Source organism: Daucus carota, chromosome 1 (assembly GCF_001625215.2).
Source record: "Daucus carota subsp. sativus chromosome 1, DH1 v3.0, whole genome shotgun sequence".
In the NCBI taxonomy this organism is placed as follows: domain Eukaryota; kingdom Viridiplantae; phylum Streptophyta; class Magnoliopsida; order Apiales; family Apiaceae; genus Daucus; species Daucus carota.
The window spans coordinates 11,428,100-11,449,085 of NC_030381.2; the positions used below are offsets into that span (position 1 = coordinate 11,428,100).

Below are 20,986 nucleotides of genomic sequence, written 5' to 3' on the forward strand. Positions count from 1 at the left end.
TGGTGAATCATCAAGATTGAATCTGCCAAGACAAAGGGTATGGAGTAGAGATCATCCTGTTGAACAAATCATTGGTGATCCAGACACAGGAGTGCAGACTAGAAGAGCAACTCAGAATGAATGCAACTTTGCTGGATTCTTGTCTCAGACAGAACCAAAGAAAGTTGAAGAGGCTCTAAATGATCCAGATTGGGTATCTGCAATGCAGGAAGAACTCAATCAATTCGAAAGGCAGAAAGTTTGGAAGCTAGTGCCAAGACCTAAAGGAAAATCTATAGTTGACACTAGATGGGTTTTTAGAAACAAACTGGATGAAGATGGTATTGTTACGAGGAATAAGGCAAGACTGGTTGCAAAGGGTTATTCACAACAAGAAGGAATTGATTATGATGAAACCTACGCTCCAGTTGCTAGGCTTGAAGCAATCAGGATGTTCTTAGCATTTGCAGCACACTCCAACTTCAAAGTATATCAGATGGATGTGAAAAGTGCATTCCTGAATGGTGATCTGGAAGAGGAAGTCTATGTTGAACAACCCCCTGGGTTTGAAGACAAAGAATTTGAAGACTTCGTATACTTTCTCTTCAAAGCACTCTATGGCCTGAAGCAAGCCCCTCGAACCTGGTATGACACTCTTTCCAAGTTCTTACTTGAAAATGGTTTCACCAGAGGTATCATCGATAAAACTCTTTTCCATAAAAAGCATAAGGATGATATAATTCTTGTACAAGTATATGTCGATGACATTATATTTGGTTCTACTAATGATCTTTTGTGCGAGAGATTTGCTAAGTTAATGCAGAGCAAGTATGAGATGAGCATGATGGGAGAATTGTCCTTCTTCCTAGGACTTCAAGTCATTCAGAAGCCTGACGGTATTTTTATCTGCCAATCTAAATACATCAAGGATCTTCTGAAGAAATATGGAATGGAAGAAGCATCTACTGCCAAAACCCCTATGCCAACTGCTGTCAAACTTGATCAGGACAAATCTGGTAAGTCAGTTGACATCACTAAGTATCGAGGTATGATTGGCTCTCTCTTATACTTAACTGCTAGTAGACCAGATATCATGTTCGCAACTTGTTTATGTGCTAGATTCCAGGCTGATCCTAAAGAGTCACATCTTATAGCTGTTAAGCGTATTTTTAGGTATCTTAAGGGAACCCCCAATCTAGGGATTTGGTACCCTAAAGATACAGGTTTTAATCTAGTTGGCTATACAGATTCCGACTTTGCAGGATGTAAGATTGATAGGAAAAGTACTTCAGGAAGCTGTCAGTTTCTTGGACGAAGGTTGGTGTCATGGTATAGCAAGAAGCAACACTCCGTGTCTACGTCTACAGCGGAAGCTGAATACATAGCTGCTGGAAGTTGCTGTGCTCAAATCTTGTGGATGAGGAGTCAACTACAAGATTATGGACTCATGTTGGATAAAATTCCGATTCTGTGTGATAACACGAGTGCCATTGCCATTGCCAACAATCCTGTTCAACACTCCCGGACAAAGCATATTGATATCAGGTATCATTTCCTTCGCGAGCATGTCATGAATGGAACAGTAGAGTTACACTTCGTACCTACTGATCAACAAATTGCAGACATCTTCACTAAACCACTAGACGAATCCACTTTCTCTAGACTGGTTGGTGAACTTGGGATGTTAAATATGTCTAATTAATTAGACAAGAAATAACTGCAATTTGTTCGTAAGTTCACAAGTTTTAAAATGTACATATTTTCAGGACTTGTGAATTTACAAAGTGCATCCAGTATTTTACATATTAATCTGACAATTAGTTTTAATTATTTGCCATAATTTATATGATTTGCATGATTTATGTGATTATGTGATTAATTGCTAAGTGGTAGATATTTAGAATCAATTTTCTTGAATTATTTAAGTGCTTATATTCAATTAATGAATATTAGTGTTCATTTAATTCATATTTTAATTATATTTGATTAATGGATTTGGAGCAATTCAAATTATTTTAAGTTAACCATTAATTGAATTGTAATTAAAATACTTGCAGCATAATTGACTAAATAGTGGTTGACTAATTTTAATTTAGTTCAACTTTATTTAGTTTAATTGTGATTTATTCAAGTTGTTTGTTAAATTATTTTGTTTCGAACAAAATAATTCAGTCAAACAAATTTGAATTGTGGGTGTGTACTGAACCCAAGCGCAAGGTTTGACTAAGTCAAAACTTGCGCCCAGGGTCAGTTATAGGTCTTAGCTGTTGCCCTTGAATTATTTTTCCAAGTACACGAGACTTGTTGCAACTGAGCGCAACATTTGACTAAAGTCAAATGTTGCGCCCCTGATATACTGTATACTCAACTTCTCGACTTAAGTTTTTGCCTAAGTCACGAGTTCGCGCCTCTATACTGTTATGTATAGAGGGCATTATGGTAATATCAGTTGTTGCGCCTTTGTTTTCCGTCTGTGTATACAATGGAGGGCAAGTTGGTCTTTAACCAACTTGCGCCTCGAGTTATCTCTGTGTATATATGCAGACACTTAGTCTTTTCTTTTATTTATCTCGCATATACACAGCCTATACACACATACGCAAACCCTCTGCTACTTTTGAAAACCATCGAGAACTCGAAGCTTTTAATCACTCTAAACTCAGACGAAACTCCGTCCATTTGGATTTCTAAGACCAGATTTAGGATCCCCTTTACAAGCTCTTTAGTTTCATGTAAATCTTGTTACGATCCACCGTTATTTTTCGAAGAGATTTTTCGAGACCTTAGAACTTCTAGGCTTGTTTTGTTCGAGTTTTTAGTGTCGAAAATTTGCGAAACCGATCCCATAATCCTTAGAATTTCAAGAAGTACAACATACTTGTATTTTACCAAACTCTAAAATTCTTGGAATTAGGGTTTTTCGGAGCGTTATTATTTAATTATTTTCGTGACATAAGTTGAAATTTGTTCATTATATTCGTGAAACGAAATTTATAATCATTTTTAATTCCAATTAAAAATGGCTGCAAATTTTGAGATTCCGAAAACAAATTTCACAATTGTTGAGAATAATAATTTAATTACGCAAGCGAATTATCGACGTTGGGTAAGATATATGTCTGAATATTCATTTGCTAGATTTGCTATGACCGAGTCAGTATATCTTAACAAATCTCTTCTGCGAGATTTCTTGTCTTCTATTTCTGTTGTGAATACAGGACAGGTACTTGGTATTACTTGTCAAATTCAGGGACGAACACTATCAATTACTGAAAATACCCTGAATACTGCTCTGCAACTTCCAACAGAGGACTTTGAAGCTGTTCCAGATAGGGCTGAAAGGACAAATTTTTTCTTTGCTATTCACTGCCAGAGGGAGAATGGTGATCTTCCAGGGAAGATGTATGTCAAGCATCTACCTCGAGAATGGAATTTCTTCTTTAATTCCATCTCTCATGTATTTGCACCAAAAACTGGAGGGTTCCATGGGATTACCATCTTCAACCAAGAGATTGGAATTGCAATAGCTCAGAATACAAGAATAAATCTAGGACACATGATCATGGGAGCTTTTCAGGACTCCCTAAGGAAAAACAGAAACATACTACTCTATCCTAGGTTTTTCCAGATTGTGCTCAACCAGTTGCTGACTCCTGCTGAAAGGGCTGTCTATCCTAATATAGACAATGTCATATGCTCCTTCATGACCACAAGGGTGATATCTATGCTGGAGAGTCACCAGAACTACACTAACAATGAGGATGTGGTTCTTCCGGAGGCAATGCAAGAATTCTTAAACAACCAGAACTTGCCTCCACCACACATTCAAAATGTTGCTGATCCTGTGGTTCAGGAAGAGGAGGTCTCTGAAACACAAAGTGCAGAAGTTCCTGAGTCATCTCATCAAGCTGACATTCCTGAGACTCAAACTTCTCAAATTCAAGAAGAGGTGATAGTGGAAGATGCACAGACATCCTCAGATGACAATGCTCAATCTGAAGGAGAGGATTCACTGCAAGACAACTCCACTGATTCAGAAGATGAAGTGAATACTCCTATTCAAACCACTGCAGCTGATGTAATGGTGGATGTTGATGAACTTTTCTCTAACACTTACAATCCACTGCTACAGTCAGGTATTCCTTCTGACTCTGATAACTTGTCCTTTGATGCACCTGATTGGGTTCATAATCTTTTGGATTCCAATCAGCTTTCACCACCTCTCACACGTGCCAGTGAATTTGAAATCCCCCAAATTCATAACCAAGGCACCACTTCCCAAACACTTGAAGCAGAAATATCTCAACCCCTCAGCCAACCACTTCAAATAATTGAGAGCGAGGGAGAAAGTGCCTTAGCTGCACCACATAAGAAGATTGTTTCTGAAACTGCAGCTCTGTCTCCTAGTCAAGAAAGGAGAATAGAACCTGAGACAACTGCAGATATGTCTATTTCTTCACCACCTCAGCCAAATACTATTCCAATGCACAGTGAGGTTGCACACACAGTTGAAGAATTGACGGTTGCGAACACTTTGTCGTCCATGTCAGGGATAGACACTGTTGTTTCTGATCCTTTTCAGGGTCAATTGCCTTCACAGGCTTCTGGGGGAAACTTGGATGAATTGCCACATTCTACATCCTTGTCTACCCCCCTGGGAGGAACATTCCCAGATCCTTCACAGGACTCTTCACCTCTCGAAGGTGAACGGCAATCTGTTTCTGAGCCCTTCGTATCAGGAAGTGTGCCAGTTATAGAGGACTTGTCACAAAGTCATTCGCCGTCAAAGGCAGTTGTGGGAAACCAGGGTCCTTCGCCAATTCAAGGATCAAATCCTTCGAGCCCTGTGTCTACCCACCCTGAGATTCCAACTCAGGATCCAACTAAGGACTCACTACCTTCGAGTAGTTGGCAACTTGTTTCTTATGACTCAGATTCATCTGACGAGGAAACTGAGGACGAAGGCTCACGAACCTTCATTGCACCTTCTGTGACCTCTCTAGAAGAGGCTAAGAAGATTTCTTCTGCAGGTACATCTAAGGATGCTGGAATGTCTTTGAGTGAGAGGGAAACACCAACAGAACTTGATATACAGAAACCCTCTGACCCACTGAGTGCTCTAGCTTTGAGTGAAACGAGAGAAACACCTACAGAACGCACTAGTGAGAACCCAACTGCCCAACCTACACCACTTCCAACTGTATCTGTGACAGAATTTGAAGCTCTGAAATTCAAAGTTCAACATCTTGAAGCTGAAAATCTTGTTCTACGGGAGGAGTTGGTGGAGATTAAGTCTACTATGGAGCAAAGGTTGGCTGCCCTGGAGGCTAAATTGCTGGCATCTCAACCCTCCAGAGAGGATTACTCAACTGAGGGGGAGAGAGCAGCAGAAAAAGCTAAAGGAAAAAGGGTGATAACAGGGGTGTCTGAAGAACTGATTGATTCTGCTCTTAGGCATCAATTCAGTTACACTCATGATGAATACATCCCTGAGTTTGTGGATGACAGGGTGATTAGGATGGTTGGTGCTGAGAATGAAGATCTTGAAGAAGGAGAAATCCCAGATGCTGAAGTCTTTGCTGATGAACTTGCATATCACAATGACATCTTTCCTGCTGAAGAATTTGAAATTGCAAATCCACAAGACATTGCTAATGTTGCTAGGGATTATGCTGAGCAAAAGAGAGCAAGGGAGAAGTTAGAAAACCAAAGACGGATTCGACGGGAAAGGAGACTTGCCAACTTACATAAAGATGGAGCTGAATGGGATGTTGCTAGATCTGTGTTTGACTTTCCAGAGGTCACTCAAGATAATGATGATGACGAAGTAAAAGATATCTTTGACTCCTTCAGGAACAACTACAAAGATTTACATGATTATCACGAGGTGTTGAATGATATCATTTCTACTGTGTCTGTTGCTGTTCTTCCCAGAAGAGGATGGATGGTTAACATATCATTTGAGCTACAAAGAGAAGGCCATGGACTCAAGCATGTGTCAAGTCAGTTTCTCAGAGATCTTTCTTTAACTGAGCTGTTTGTGGTAAGAAACAAGATCATCTCTACCGGCAGAAAGCATAATGAAGTATTCAGAGATATGGTGGAAGAATGGATCACTGATATTGGAGTTGAAATTCATGACAAGCCCTCAGTTATTAAGTACTTCAAGGATGGTATGATTCAGAGTATTGGACTCACTGATGAAGCACTATCAACATACAATCCTCGTATACTGAAATATCTGGAAGCTCAAGTCAGGGAGAAGTGCTCAAGGACTAGCAAGGGAAGACTAACTGCTGAACTGCTATATGCCTATCGTCTGAACTTTGCTGCTCTGAGAGAATTAGACTTATCAGCCATCAATCGTCAACCACCATATCCACTGCCTCCACTAGACCCTGAAGTTCCTGAAAATCCAAATGCACCTGTTGTTACTTACAATCCTACATCTGTAATATTCAAGAAGAAGAAAGACTCTGAAGTCACTGCTATACCACTCACAGAGATTGGGAAACTCAATTCCAAAAGAATCACTCGTGCAGTTGCAGCTGTTAAGTGGTCAGTGGTAAAGGAAGACAAGAGTGTGCTCAAAGATTTGGTTGATCTTCTGGAGATAAGAAAAGCTGTAGAGACTGTCCACAACACTTCTAGAGTTCGTGCTCATCCATCAAGGATCATTATGAAAATTGAAGGAATGGAGATGAATGTCACTTTCAAGAAGTTGAAGAAGATGGTTCACCTGCAAACTTTAGAGAAGATGAAGAAAAATCTAGAGCAACCTCCACCTGAGAATACACTGGAGCAAGTGGCACTGAGTACCATTACAGCAAGGATTGAAGAGATTGAAAACAAGCTTACTCAGAAGAGAGTAGAAGAAGCTGCAAAGAGAAAAGCTGAGCAGAAGCTGATTAATGCAAGAGCCAAGAAACCAAGGAAAGATTAGTTCAGGCTAGAGGAACAAATGGCTACTTGTATTTACTTTTGAATTCTGGAAATTGTAAGATATAATCCAGACTGTACTTAGTATTATTTCCTGTTTAAATTAGTATGCTTTTTCATTGTGTCAGTTGAGTTATCCTCTTAAAGGATTTGCTTGTCGAACTCTAACAATCAAATAGGGGGAGATTGTAAAGCATAATGTAACGTAACTGTAATTACGATAACTCAACACAACAAAAGACAGGAAACAATACGTAAGTATTATACAGGAATCTACAGGTTGGAGATTCGATACGAACAGACAAAGACAATCCAGATATCTGAGACAAGCATCCGTCCACTGAAAGAAGTTCATTAATATGTTCAAGCCTCAGTGAAGAATAAAGTTCAATGTGTCTGCTATCAAGATTGCCTGAAGATCAAGTATCAAAGACCAGAAGATTCCAGTACATTTTAATTTGATTATTAATAATCAAATTTATCGAAGCAACATCTAACCCGGAATGACTGATCAAGTATATTATCAAGCAAAGAATTCAAGGGATTATTTCAGTTCGAGTCGTTCGTGAACCAGACCAGTGCACAGGACGTCAGGACGTACGAAAGCATTCAGTGGATTCGATCAACGAATTAATTGATCAAGTCAATCGAGCTCTCCAGAATATGCTGCCAAGGAACTCACTATTATATATATATATATGTTAATTGTGAATTACCTGAATTTAATTAATTCAGGTAATTAATAAACAATTAATAATATATATATATAATAATGCAATTTTGTCTAAGTGCTCAACACTTACACAGGGGAACACAAGGAGTATTGGGCGCCATATTTGACTAAGTCAAAGGCTGAAGGTATTTGTGTCAAGAAGTTTTCTAAGTAAAATTACTACACAGTGGATACAGTGGAACTTCAAAGGCGCAACCTTTGACCAAAGTCAAAGGCGCAACCTTTGACTGGTCAACAGTTGCGACAATTCACTTACTTGGATTTATACTCTAAGTAACATACTGATGCCCTGTGAGGCGCAACTTTTGACTCGAAGTCAAAGTTGGCGCCACACATATACTCTCCCAGGCGCAACCTTGGTTACTTGGATTTTCTCCAAGTACTATAACTACAGTGGCTGCTATGAAGACATTGTGAGGCGCAAGAATTGACTGTCGCATGGTTTGACTTTCTATATACATATATATATATGTTCAAAGCGCAACTTTGTTATATATATATATATATGTATATAGAACCTGCGCTTCCTTCATGCATACATTTGAGTTAGAATTATTTTGATTAATCGAATCCGTCCAGGACGAACTCAAGTCGTCCAGGACGAACTCGTTAACCATGGTTAGTTGTTGGAAAGCCTATAAATAGAGGTTGATAGTTTCATTTGAAACTAACTACACACTTTGTAAGTGCACACACTATACACATTCTCGAGAGTTAAATTAGAAGATCATATTTATCGAGAGTTTGTAATAGAGTGATTGTAGTCTCTGCAGCCGACACTTGTGTTGGAATCTGTAGCACCCGAGGATTATTTCTAATACAAGAATATTCCCCGACTTGCTGGAGTTATTTATTTACGATTGATTTAACATGGACTGAAACAGATTATCCGCAATTAAATTAAATCGAAGAAATTGGTACGACGTATTCAACCCCCCCCTTCTACGTCTGATTGGACCTAACATTATGCAAGAACAAATCTGCCTGCAGGACTAAAGCATAATTATCTTTATGAGCTTTCAAGAGGACATCATCACCCGAATATATTTTTCGGACACGGTTTCCTTTTATAGTCAATATCCCACTCTGTATATAATGTCATTGCCCAATACATAAATTCGTAATTTAAAATAAATTACTTAATTTATGAGTCAAGGCATGTGCATTAAATACAAGTGTCAATCACTATATCCGGATTAAGAACTTAAGCATTAATAACATCATAGAATCTTAGTTCTTTATTGTCAGAATTAAAGAGACAATTATTCTACTATTTTGATCCCGTTCAATATACACAAAGTATATAAGTATTATTCAATAGTCAACATAAACTATTTCCAAATAATACTTCAGCCATTCCAGTGGTTTGTCTAACACCACCTCGACTGTGAACCCTTATTATATTATATAAGGAGTCTGACAATCTAATCTTCTGCTATCCCATTTAATACTAGATTGTCTACAATATATAATATACAGGCAATGTGAAAACATGCATTGAAGATTCTCAAATAATTGTTATATACTTCAAACGAATATTTCAGTATAACCCTAACAATCTCTCACTTATACTCAAGATATTCTTTGAGTATATCAGTGTCTATTACAAGCAATCCACTACCAACTATATATAACTATGTGACAAAGTATCTGACTCCTATCGCTTCCACGTGCTCCTGAAAAGCCTTAGCTGGTAAGCTCTTCGTGAAAGGATCTGCCCGGTTATCCTTTGATGCTATATCAGCCACAATGATATCTCCTCGCTTAACGAACTGTCGTATGAGGTGATACTTACGCTCTATGTGTTTCGCTGCCTTATGGGCCCGTGGTTCCTTGGTATTCGCCACAGCACCAGTGTTATCACAATAAATCGTGATTTGCTGTGGCAGATTAGGAACCACATCCAAATCCAGCAGGAAGTTTCGGAACCATATAGCCTCTTTGGCTGCCTCCGAGGCTGCCACATATTCGGCTTCCATGGTTGAGTCCGCGATGCATTTCTGCTTCACACTCCTCCATATTACGGCTCCACCTCCCAAAGTAAAAACACATCCCGAGGTGGACTTTCTCTTATCCTTATCCGTCTGGAAATCCGAATCGGTATATCCCAGAGGCACTAAATCAGAGGACTTGTAAACCAGCATATACTCCTTAGTCCTTTGTAGGTACTTGAGTATTGCTTTTACAGCATTCCAATGTTCCTGTCCTGGGTTTTACTGGTATCTGCTAACCATGCCCACGGCAAAACAGATATCAGGCCTCGTACATAACACTGCATACACTAGGCTCCCACATGCCGAAGCATAAGGAACTGCCTTCATGTTCTCTATCTCCTTAGGTGTCGAAGGACACTGCCTCTTTGATAGAGTAACTCCATGTCTGAAAGGTAAATTACCCTTCTTGGAGTCCCGCATGTTAAAACGAGCTAATACGTCATCTATGTAGGGCTCCTGAGATAAAGCCAACATCCTTTTCTTGCGATCCCTTATAAGTTTGATCCCAAGGATGTATGCTGCTTCACCTAAGTCCTTCATTTCAAATTGTTTGAACAACCATGCCTTTATTGAAGACAACATCTTAACATTGTTTCCAATGAGTAAATTGTCATCAACATAAAGCACTAGAAAAACCACTGCATTTCCCTCACATCTCTTATACACGCATGCTTCGCTTGGACATTAATCAAATCCATACGACTGGACTGCCTGATCAAAGCGAATGTTCCAATACCTAGAAGCTTGTTTAAGTCCATAAATGGACCTCTTCAGCTTACAAACAAGATGCTCTTGGCCTTCTTTAATGAATCCCTCTGGTTGCTGCATATAGATGGTTTCCTCAAGATTTCCATTAAGGAAAGCTGTCTTGACATCCATTTGCCAAATCTCATAATCGAGATGAGTTGCTATAGATAAAAGAATACGGACTGACTTAAGCATGACTACTGGCGAAAAGGTTTCCTCATAATCGATACCTTCTTTCTGAGTATACCCTTTCGCAACAAGTCTTGCTTTCCAGGCTTTCACCTTTTTGTCTAATCCCCTCGTTTTCTTGTAGACCCACTTACATCCAATAGGTTTTACACCTTTGGGTGGTTCCACGAGCTCCCAGACCTGATTAGAATACATTGATTCCATCTCAGAATCCATTGCCTTTTGCCAAAGACTTGCATCCTTGTCCTGTATTGCCTCTTCGTATGTCCGGGGATCATCATCATGTTCACCAGAGACCATGTCCGAAGACTCTCCCAAAAACATGAATCTGTCGGGCTATCGAACAACCCTCCCACTACGACGAGGAACTGGTGCGGTATTAGTGACCGGTTGCACAGTCTACTGTGGTTGTTCTACTTGTACTACAGGTTCATTATTCGTCCCTCCCACTAGTTCCTCTAAAACAATACTACTCTTGGGTTTGTGATTCATTATATAGTCTTCCTCTAAGAATCTTGCATTGGTGCTAACAGTGACATCCCGATCCTTAGGACTATTAAATAAATAACCTTTTGTTCCCATGGGGTAGCCTACAAACAGCTTTACTTCTGTACGAGATTCTAGCTTAGTCGCGTTCTTGTTCAGCACATGTGCTGGACAACCCCATATCAGAATGTGTCTCAGACTCGGTTTGTCCCCGGTCCACAATTCTAAAGGGGTTTTAGGAACCGACTTAGAAGGTACTAAGTTCAGAAGATAAGCTGCTGTCTCTAAGGCATGTCCCCAAAAAGACTTGGGTAAATCCGAATAACTCATCATCAATCTAACACTCTCTAAAAGAGTCCGGTTCCTTCTCTCTACTACACCGTTCTGCTGGGGTGTGCCTGGTGCAGTCAACTGGGATTCTATCCCATTCTCTGATAAATATTCCCTGAATTCCCCAAGCAAGTATTCGCCACCACGATCAGATCGTAGGGACTTGATACTTTTATTATGTCGCTTCTTCGTTTTAGCTTTGTACTCTTTGAATTTCTCAAAGCACTCAGACTTACGGTGCAACAAATAAACGTATCCATATCTAGAATAATCGTCAATAAAAGTGACAAAATACTCATAACCACCTCTTGCTTGGATATTCATAGGTCCACATAAATCAGAGTGAACCAATCCTAACACTTCTTTGGCTCTATTCCCCTTTGCCTTAAAAGGCCTATTGGTCATTTTACCTTCCAAGCAGGATTCACAAACTGGAAATGGTTCCACTGCCAATGAGCCTAAAGGCCCGTCTACTACCAGTCTTTATATTTTCCTCAAGTTAATATGACCTAATCTCAAGTGCCAAAGATATGTTTGGTTCAAACTAGAAGGTTCCTTTCTTTTATTAGAGGTAGAAGATGTGTTGTTCAATACCCTATGTTGTAGTTGCAGTGCGGGTTGACTAGGATTAATTATATACAAATTGTCTTGCAATGTACCAGAACATATAATCCGTTTATTCATCATAATAGAAACATTACGATCCAAACAAACATTATAACCATCCATAGCAAGTTTAGAAACCGAAATCAAATTCCTTCTAAAAGAAGGTACATAAAGAATATTGTTCAAAACCAAAATCCTATCAGAACCAAAAGATAAATGAATAACTCCTACTGCAACTACTGCTACTTTCGTAGCATCTCCCATGAACACGTAGATCTCACCATCTCTAAGCATTCTGGTTTGCTGGAACCCCTGCATAGAGTTACAAACATGATCAGTGGCTCCAGTATCTACACACCAAGTGCTCGTAGATATAGCCGCTACAAATGTTTCTGTAACTAGAGAAAGAGACATACCAGTATCGTTTGTCTTCTTAGGAAGAGGACAATCCTTTTTCCAGTGATCCGACTGCTTGCACCGGTAGCACTTCCCCTTAGGCTTTTTCACACCACTTTGAACTCCCACTACCTTCACAGCTTTCTATGTCTAAGCCTTTTTCTTCTTCTTATTGCCTTTCGGCTTAGAGGAAGAACCTTTCTCAGCCACATTCACTTGAACACTCTGGCGAAATAATCCTTCAGCTGCCTGAAGTTCTGTCAACAGTTCCGCAAGACTATACTGCCTCTTGTTCATGTTGTAATTCAAGCGGAACTGCTCAAAACTCTTGGGCAAGCTCATAAGGATAATGTCAATCTGGGTTTCCCCGTCAAGCTCTGCACCAAGGATCTCTATCTCATTCAGATGTGACATCATCTTGAGAACATGATCCCTTACAGGTGTACCTTCAGCCATCTGAGTGTTCATTAAAGCCTTCATGGCTACTTGCCTAGCAGCCCTATTCTGATCTCCAAAAAGTTCCTTGAGATTAAAGAGCATATCCGAAGCAGTGGCCATAGCCTGATGCTGATGCTGCAAAACACCCGACATTGCTGCCAGAATGTAACATCGCGACATCTCATCAGCCTTTGTCCACCGCTTATAATACTCTTTCTCCTCATCAGGAGCATCAGCAGCGGGCTGCTCAGGCTTGGGTTCATAAGTGCAAAACTTGTACTCCTCAGCAGTCAACAAAATGTCCAAATTACGTTTCCATTCAATATAGTTAGGTCCGGTAAGTTTGTTATCCTTAAGTATGGTGAACAGTGGATTAAAGCCTATTTTATCCTGAGAATCATGCATGAAAAAATCACATTACACATAAAGAAGGGTGCATAAAAAATTAAGACCTATTGGTTCTCTAACAATTATTAAAATTAAATGCACTAACGTTTAAACACCATAAGTTTCTGGTACGTCACGATGGGTGACATGTATACCACCTAAATTTGTTTAAACGTTACTTCGGTCCTATTACTAAACAATAAGCCACGTTGGGGTGGTCTATATTATTTTTCATATCTAAGTGTATACCATCATCAAATCTTAAATTACCCGAAACCTATGGAACTTGGTACGCCACGATGGGCGGCATGTATACCTTCCAATATTTCTCGAATAGAATACTTCAATTCAAAATTCGTGTCTGGTTTGACTTCTAGGCAGTGGAGGAGTCACATCGGTCTCACTTAATACCCATAAGCCTTAGAAATCGCCCCAAATCAGAGATAAAGAAAATTCGTATCTATTCGTATTAATTTAAGAAGTTTGTTCCAGTAATATCTATAACATTCTAGACACCATAAATTACATGCCACGATGGGTGACATATACATAATTTATATTCGTCTTTATGTTAAATTACATACAAACAATGATGGAGACCATGGGATTTAATATCATATTAACTCCCTCTCCCACTTAGAATTTACTTTGAGGATTTTAATCTAGATATACTATCATGAATTTCTTCGAAGTCCACAAGCATACTATCATGGTAAATATGATATTAGCATGGCAGCATACTAGCATGATTAAAGCATTAATTAAAAACATCCCTATGTCCATGTCATTCTAGCATGCGAAGGGTTAGTATCACATGGCATAACAACACAAACAAGAAACACATAATAACAATAATCAATAATCATAATAAAACACATCCACTATTATGGCCCCGGAAAAATCAGCTTCGAAATCAGCTTCCAGAAAACTTCGAGAGCCCGTTTGGAGGCCTAAACGGCCTCAGAATGCCTCGAAAAATCCCGAAAAACACCTTCGAAATCACCTCAACCGGGGAAACCCCGGCTGTGGCTAGCTTCGTCTCGTTCTGCCGTCTCCGAAAAGTGCTCATTCGCCCAAATCGGACACCGTATGCAAAAGTTACGGCCAAAACAGTGCAGCACCCCCGAAACCCTAATCGCAGCAGCGGAAGATCCTTGTTTCTTGCAGCCCCGTTGATCAAACAATTACATACTAATTGTACAGACGAACCAGCCTATTCTATTACATCAGATCATAATCTAAAACAATTACAAATTGAATTACAAGATTAAACTATCACGATCAACCCTCGTGATTTACAACAGCCACGATAAACCACGTGGAATCCAAAAATAACAGAATAATTAAAACACGGCCATAATAGTGTACAACGACCTGCATCACAGAATCACTATATACATGCATATATAATCATGACATGGACTACATATCATAAATCGCAGAACCGCAACCTCGCTCTGATGCCATTGTTGGAACAATCGGACCTTGGTCCTGCGTTTTATGATACTAATTAAAAGTTCGAACAGAATATTAACCTTAATCGCTACGGCGCAAGCGATTCAAATCCACGTCTTCTACTGTATTCCTTGATTCTTCTTGGACGAAGTGTGGCCTTCGATCTCCCAAGGTGTGCCTCTCCTTAAAGCTCCGAAAACCAAAACCTTAGCTGTCTCCTTGAGAAAACCGTCTGCCTCTCTCAAACTCTAGGATCGATTCGTTTTGGTGTATCTTTCAGCTTTAGGAGAACGAGAATATATATAGGCTACAGTAGGGATCATGGACCATTAGGTCAGGCCTTCCAATGACATTCCGGGCCAGGCCCAATGTCATTAAATATTAATTCTATCCACTAAAGAACTAATATTTGCACTACCTTTCCTAATTCCGTAAATTAATTATTTAATTCGGTTCCCATATTAATTGCTTATAAATTCCCCATGTTTAAGATATCGCATGTCCATTAATTAAATTAATTTCTGACAATTAATTTAATTAATATCTTTTATCTTTGATCATCCACTCAACCTTATAATTATGCAAGAACAAATCTGCCTGCAGGACTAAAGCATAATTATCTTTATGAGCTTTCAAGAGGACATCATCACCCGAATATATTTTTCGGACACGGTTTCCTTTTATAGTCAATATCCCACTCTGTATATAATGTCATTGCCCAATACATAAATTCGTAATTTAAAATAAATTACTTAATTCATGAGTCAAGGCATGTGCATTAAATACAAGTGTCAATCACTATATCCGGATTAAGAACTTAAGCATTAATAACATCATAGAATCTTAGTTCTTTATTGTCAGAATTAAAGAAACAATTATTCTACTATTTTGATCCCGTTCAATATACACAAAGTATATAAGTATTATTCAATAGTCAAGATAAACTATTTCCAAATAATACTTCAGCCGTTCCAGTGGTTTGTCTAACACCACCTCGACTGTGAACCCTTATTATATTATATAAGGAGTCTGACAATCTAATCTTCTGTTATCCCATTTGATACTAGATTGTCTATAATATATAATATACAGACAATGTGAAAACATGCTTTCAAAATTCTCAAATAATTGTTATATACTTCAAATGAATATTTCAGTATAACCCTAACACTTGAAGATCAAATTCCCTACCTATGGGGTGGGAGAAGAGATAGGAGATCAAAAAATGGCTAGAAGCCTGCTGAGGACTTGGTTCCCTTCTCTCTATATCCAGATGAGCCCGAGAAGGTGACCTATGTAGGGGCATCGCTCCCCGAGGATATGAAATCCGAATTTGTGAAATTCTTGAGGAACAACCGGGATGTGTTTGCTTGGACCGCAGCCGATATGCCAGGGATTGGTCCCCTCTTTATGACGCACACGCTTAACGTAAGCCCAGATAGAAAACCCGTAAAACAAAAGAAGAGAAGTTTTGCCCCTGAGAGGCAGGAAGCCATAAAACAGGAGGTCGATAAGCTTTTGGAAGCAGGTTTTATAGAGGAAATCCAATTCCCAGAATGGCTAGCCAACCCAGTCATGGTCAAGAAAGCTAATGGAAAGTGGAGGATGTGTGTAGACTTCACAGATTTGAATGATGCTTGTCCTAAGGACTGTTTTCCTCTCCCAAGAATAGATACTCTGATCGATGCTACAGCTGGGCACGAGATGTTGAGCTTTATGGATGGCTTTAATGGATACAACCAGATCCGAATGAATAAGGACGACATTCCTAAGGTATCATTCATCACTGATTTTGGTATCTTTTGTTATTTGGTTATGGCGTTTGGTTTAGAGAATGCAGGAGCCACATATCAACGCCTGGCAAATAAGATGTTCAAACATCTGATTGGAAAAACCATGGAGGTCTATGTTGATGATATGCTAGTGAAGAGCTTGAACAAAGCTGATCACCTTGAACACCTGAGAGAGGCTTTTGAAGTCCTGAGGACACATAAGATGATGTTGAATCCAGCCAAGTGTGCCTTTGGAGTTTGGTCTGGAAATTTTTTGGGTCTGATGGTCTGAAAACGTGGGATTGAGGCCAACCCCGACAAGATAAAGGCCATCCTTGATATGGAGCCGCCTAAGTCTATAAAGGATGTTCAAAAGCTAACAGGAAGAATCGCGGCACTAGAACGTTTCATCTCGAAGTCCGGGGATAAGTGCTTGCCCTTCTTTAAGGCTTTGAAGAAAGTTAAAGATTTTGAATGGACAAGTGAGAGCCAAGAGGCCTTTGAGCAGTTGAAGAAGTATATGGCAGAGCCACCACTCTTATCAAAGCCCGTAGATGGAGAAACATTATATGTCTACTTGGCTGTCTCTGAGAAAGCACGGAGTGCGGTCTTGGTTCGTGAGGATCGAAAAATCCAGAAACCCGTCTACTATGTTAGTAAGATTTTGCATGGAGCGGAGTTCAACTATTCTGTGATTGAGAAGTTTGCCTTAGCCATGATTACAGCTTCAAGAAAGCTAAGGCCTTACTTCCAGGCTCACAAAATTGAAGTCTTGACAGACCAGCCCCTTAGGAACATAATGCATAGCCCGAAGGCTAGTGGGAGATTAATCAAATGGGCAGTAGAGCTTGGGGAATTTGAAATTCGATACAAACCACGGGTGGCAATCAAGGCTCAAGCTCTAGCTGACTTCCTCGTTGAATGCACCCTTGACAACAAGGAAGTCGGGGGGAAGGAGAGTATGGTAGAGGAACCCAAAGAAGAGGAGAAACCTAAAGAGTATTGGTTACTATTTTTTGACGGAGCTTCAAAAACAAAAAATAGTGGGGCAGGGCTGGTGCTCCGAAGCCCGGATGGCTTCACGGTCGAGTACGCGATCAAGTTAGACTTTCCAACTACCAACAATGAAGCTGAGTATGAGGCCCTTATAGCTGGATTGGGATTGGCGAGAACCCTGAGGGTTAAAAACCTGAAAGTATGTGGGGACTCAAGACTTGTGGTGTCACAGGTTAATGGAGAATTTGAGGCACGAGAAGAAACAATGCTGAAATACTTAAGGATTGTGAAAGCCCAGATGACGCAATTTAAAGAATGTTTGGTAGAACATATACATAGGGAAGAAAATACAAAGGCTGATGCCTTATCCCAGTTTGCATCCTCAGAGAATGAGGTATGCTCGGGAAGTGTTTACTATCAGGTTTTGAAAACCCCAAGTATCAATGCCAAGCTGGTAGCCCCAATTGACACGGGGGCCACTTGGATCGATGAGGTCAAAACGTATCTCGAAACTGGACATCTACCACCTGATGCTGGGGAAGCACGAAAACTACAAGTAAGAGCTTTAAAGTATGCACTAATTGAAGGGATTCTCTATAAGAAATCTTGTGTTATACCTTATTTGAAGTGTTTAAGGCCGGATGAGGCCCGGGAAGCCCTGAAAGAGGTCCATGAAGGAATCTGTGGCCAGCACCTAGGCGGGAGAGCCTTGACTCACAAAATTATTCGCCTTGGGTTCTTTTGGCCAAATATGCTGAAGGATGCGAAGGATTATGTTAAGAGATGCGATCGTTGTCAGAGATTTGTACCTGTTGTGCGCCAGCCCCCAGAGATGCTAACATCCATTAACTCCCCGATTCCCTTTGCTATGTGGGGGATGGACATCCTAGGGCCGTTTCCACTCGCCAGTGCTCAAAGGAAGTTTTTGATAGTGGCTATTGACTACTTTACCAAGTGGATTGAGGCCAAACCCCTGGCCAAGATAACCACCAAGCAAGTTGCTCAGTTCTTCTAGGAAAACATCATATGCAGGTATGGCAAACCCCGAGTCTTGGTTACTGACAATGGAGCCCAGTTCAACAATCCAGAGTTTGTGGGATATTGTAACGACTATAGCATTGAGCTACGATTCACTTCGGTTGCCCATCCTCAAGCCAATGGGCAAGCTGAAGTAGCCAACAGGATAATCCTTGATGGGCTAAAGAAAAGAGTTGAGAAAGCGCATGGGTCTTGGGCTGAAGAGATTCTCCCTATACTATGGGCATATCGAACAACCTGCAAGGTCTCCACCAGAGCAACCCCGTTCCAGTTAGCTTACGGGGCTGAAGCCGTGGTGCCACTTTTAAGAAGCTGAAGAAGACGGTCCATCTACAAACTTTAGAGAAGATGAAGAAAAATCTGGAGCAACCACCACTTGAGAATACACTGGAGCAAGTGGCACTGAGTACCATAACTGCAAGGATTGAAGAAATTGAGAATAAACTCACTCAGAAGAGAGTAGAGGAAGCTGCAAAGAGGAGAGCTGAGCTCAATCTGATGAATGCAAGAGCCAAGAAGCCAAGGAAAGATTAGTTCAGGCTAGAGGAACAATGGCTGCTTGTATTTACTTTTGATTTCTGGAAAATGTAAGATATAATCCAGACTGTACTTAGTATTATTTCCTGTTTAAATTAGTATGCTTTTTCATTGTGTCAGTTGAGTTATCCTCTTAAAGGATTTGCTTGTCGAACTCTAACAATCAAATAGGGGGAGATTGTAAAACATAATGTAATGTAAATGTAATTAAGATAACTCAACACAACAAAAGACAGGAAACAATACGTAAGTATTATACAGGAATCTACAGGTTGGAGATTCGATACGAACAGACAAAGACAATCAAGATATCTGAGACAAACATCCGTCCACTGGAAGAAGTTCATTAACATGTTCAAGCCTCAGTGAGGAATAAAGCACAATCAGTTTCTACTATCAAGATTGCCTGAAGATCAAGTATCAAAGACCAAAAGATTCCAGTATATTTAATTTGATTAGTTATAATCAAATTTATCGAAGCAACACCTAACCCGGAATGACTGATCAAGTATATTATCAAGCAAAGGATTCAAAGAATTATTTCAGTTCGAGTCGTTCGTGAACCAGACCAGTGCACAGGACGTCAGGACGTACGAAAGTATTCAGTGGATTCGATCAACCAATTAATTGATCAAGTCAATCGAGCTGCTCCAGAATGAATTGCGAAAAGGACCTATTGTTATGTATATGTATAAATATATATATTTATTAATTGTGAATTACCTGAATATAAATAATTCAAGTAATTAAATTAACACAATTAATAATATACATATATATATATATATATATATAATGGTACAAAATGGAAGTCCAAGGCAAAAATTGTCTAAGTACTCCACTGTATACAGTGAAGAAGAAGCGCAACCAAGGTCAAAGTGCAACCTTTGACTTAGTCAAAGTTTGCGACTTTGACCTCTCAGTGAAGAATGGCGCAAGTTTGCCAATTCTCTAAATTGGCTAAGTCACAGGACAACACAGTGAGATGGAGCACAACCTTTGACCAAGTCAAAGGTTGCGACCCCAACTGTGTCCAAAGCGCAAGTTCAGAAAATTGGCTAAGGCATCACAGTGGAGAGATTGTCTCCTATGTGGCGCAAACTTTGACCACCAGGCGCAATCTTTGACCCTATCCCATATGAAGCGCAACTTTCAAATATAATGTGTATATATATATATCAAGCGCAACTTTGATATATATGTATACACTATATACTTTCCTGGAGCCAATTCATATACACTTAGGAGTTAGATTTATCTCTATAAATCGAATCCGTCCAGGACGAACTCAAGTCGTCCAGGACGAACTCGTTAACCATGGTTAGTTGTTGGAAAGCCTATAAATAGAGGTTGATGTTTTCATTTGAAAACAACTACACACTTTGTAAGTGCACACACTATACACATTCTCGAGAGTTAAATTAGAATATCGTTTTTATCGAGAGTTTGTAATAGAGTAATTGTAGTCTCTGCAGCCGACACTTGTGTTGGAATTTGTAGCACCCGAGGATTATTTCTAATACAAAGAATATTCCCCGACTTGCTGGAGTTATTTATTTACGATTGATTTAACATGGACTGAAACAGAATTATCCGCAATTAAATTAAATCGAAGAAATTGGTAAGACGTATTCAACCCCCCCCCCCCTTCTACGTCTGATTGGACCTAACAATTGGTATCAGAGCCACGCTGATCGATATACAGATCTGAGATCCGTAACCAATCTGAAAAGCTAGTTGTCCGTACAATCATAATTTTATCTGATAACAATGTCGACACATAAGTTAGGAATCAAAGTACCTCCATTTGACAAGGATGACTACAACAACTGGAAGATGAAGATGTTGTTGTACATCAGAGTTGCTAATCCCATGTACATTGGGATTCTGGAAAATGGTCCGTTTGTGCCTATGAATATTATTCCTGAATCTGTTGAAAATGGTGTTCATATTCCACAGAAGTT

The 20,986-nt window shown here is 39.7% G+C and overlaps 1 protein-coding gene across 1 annotated transcript; it reads left to right on the top strand.

Annotated features, from left to right (window-relative positions):
- The first annotated feature begins 3,541 nt into the window (after positions 1-3,541).
- LOC135151655 (uncharacterized) lies at positions 3,542-18,801 on the top strand. Its single transcript, XM_064090667.1, has 6 exons — positions 3,542-3,928; positions 5,075-5,289; positions 15,837-15,907; positions 15,953-16,581; positions 16,759-18,368; positions 18,480-18,801. The coding sequence occupies exons 1-6, from the start codon at positions 3,542-3,544 to the stop codon at positions 18,799-18,801; spliced, it is 3,234 nt and encodes a 1,077-aa protein (XP_063946737.1).
- The last annotated feature ends 2,185 nt before the right edge of the window (positions 18,802-20,986 follow it).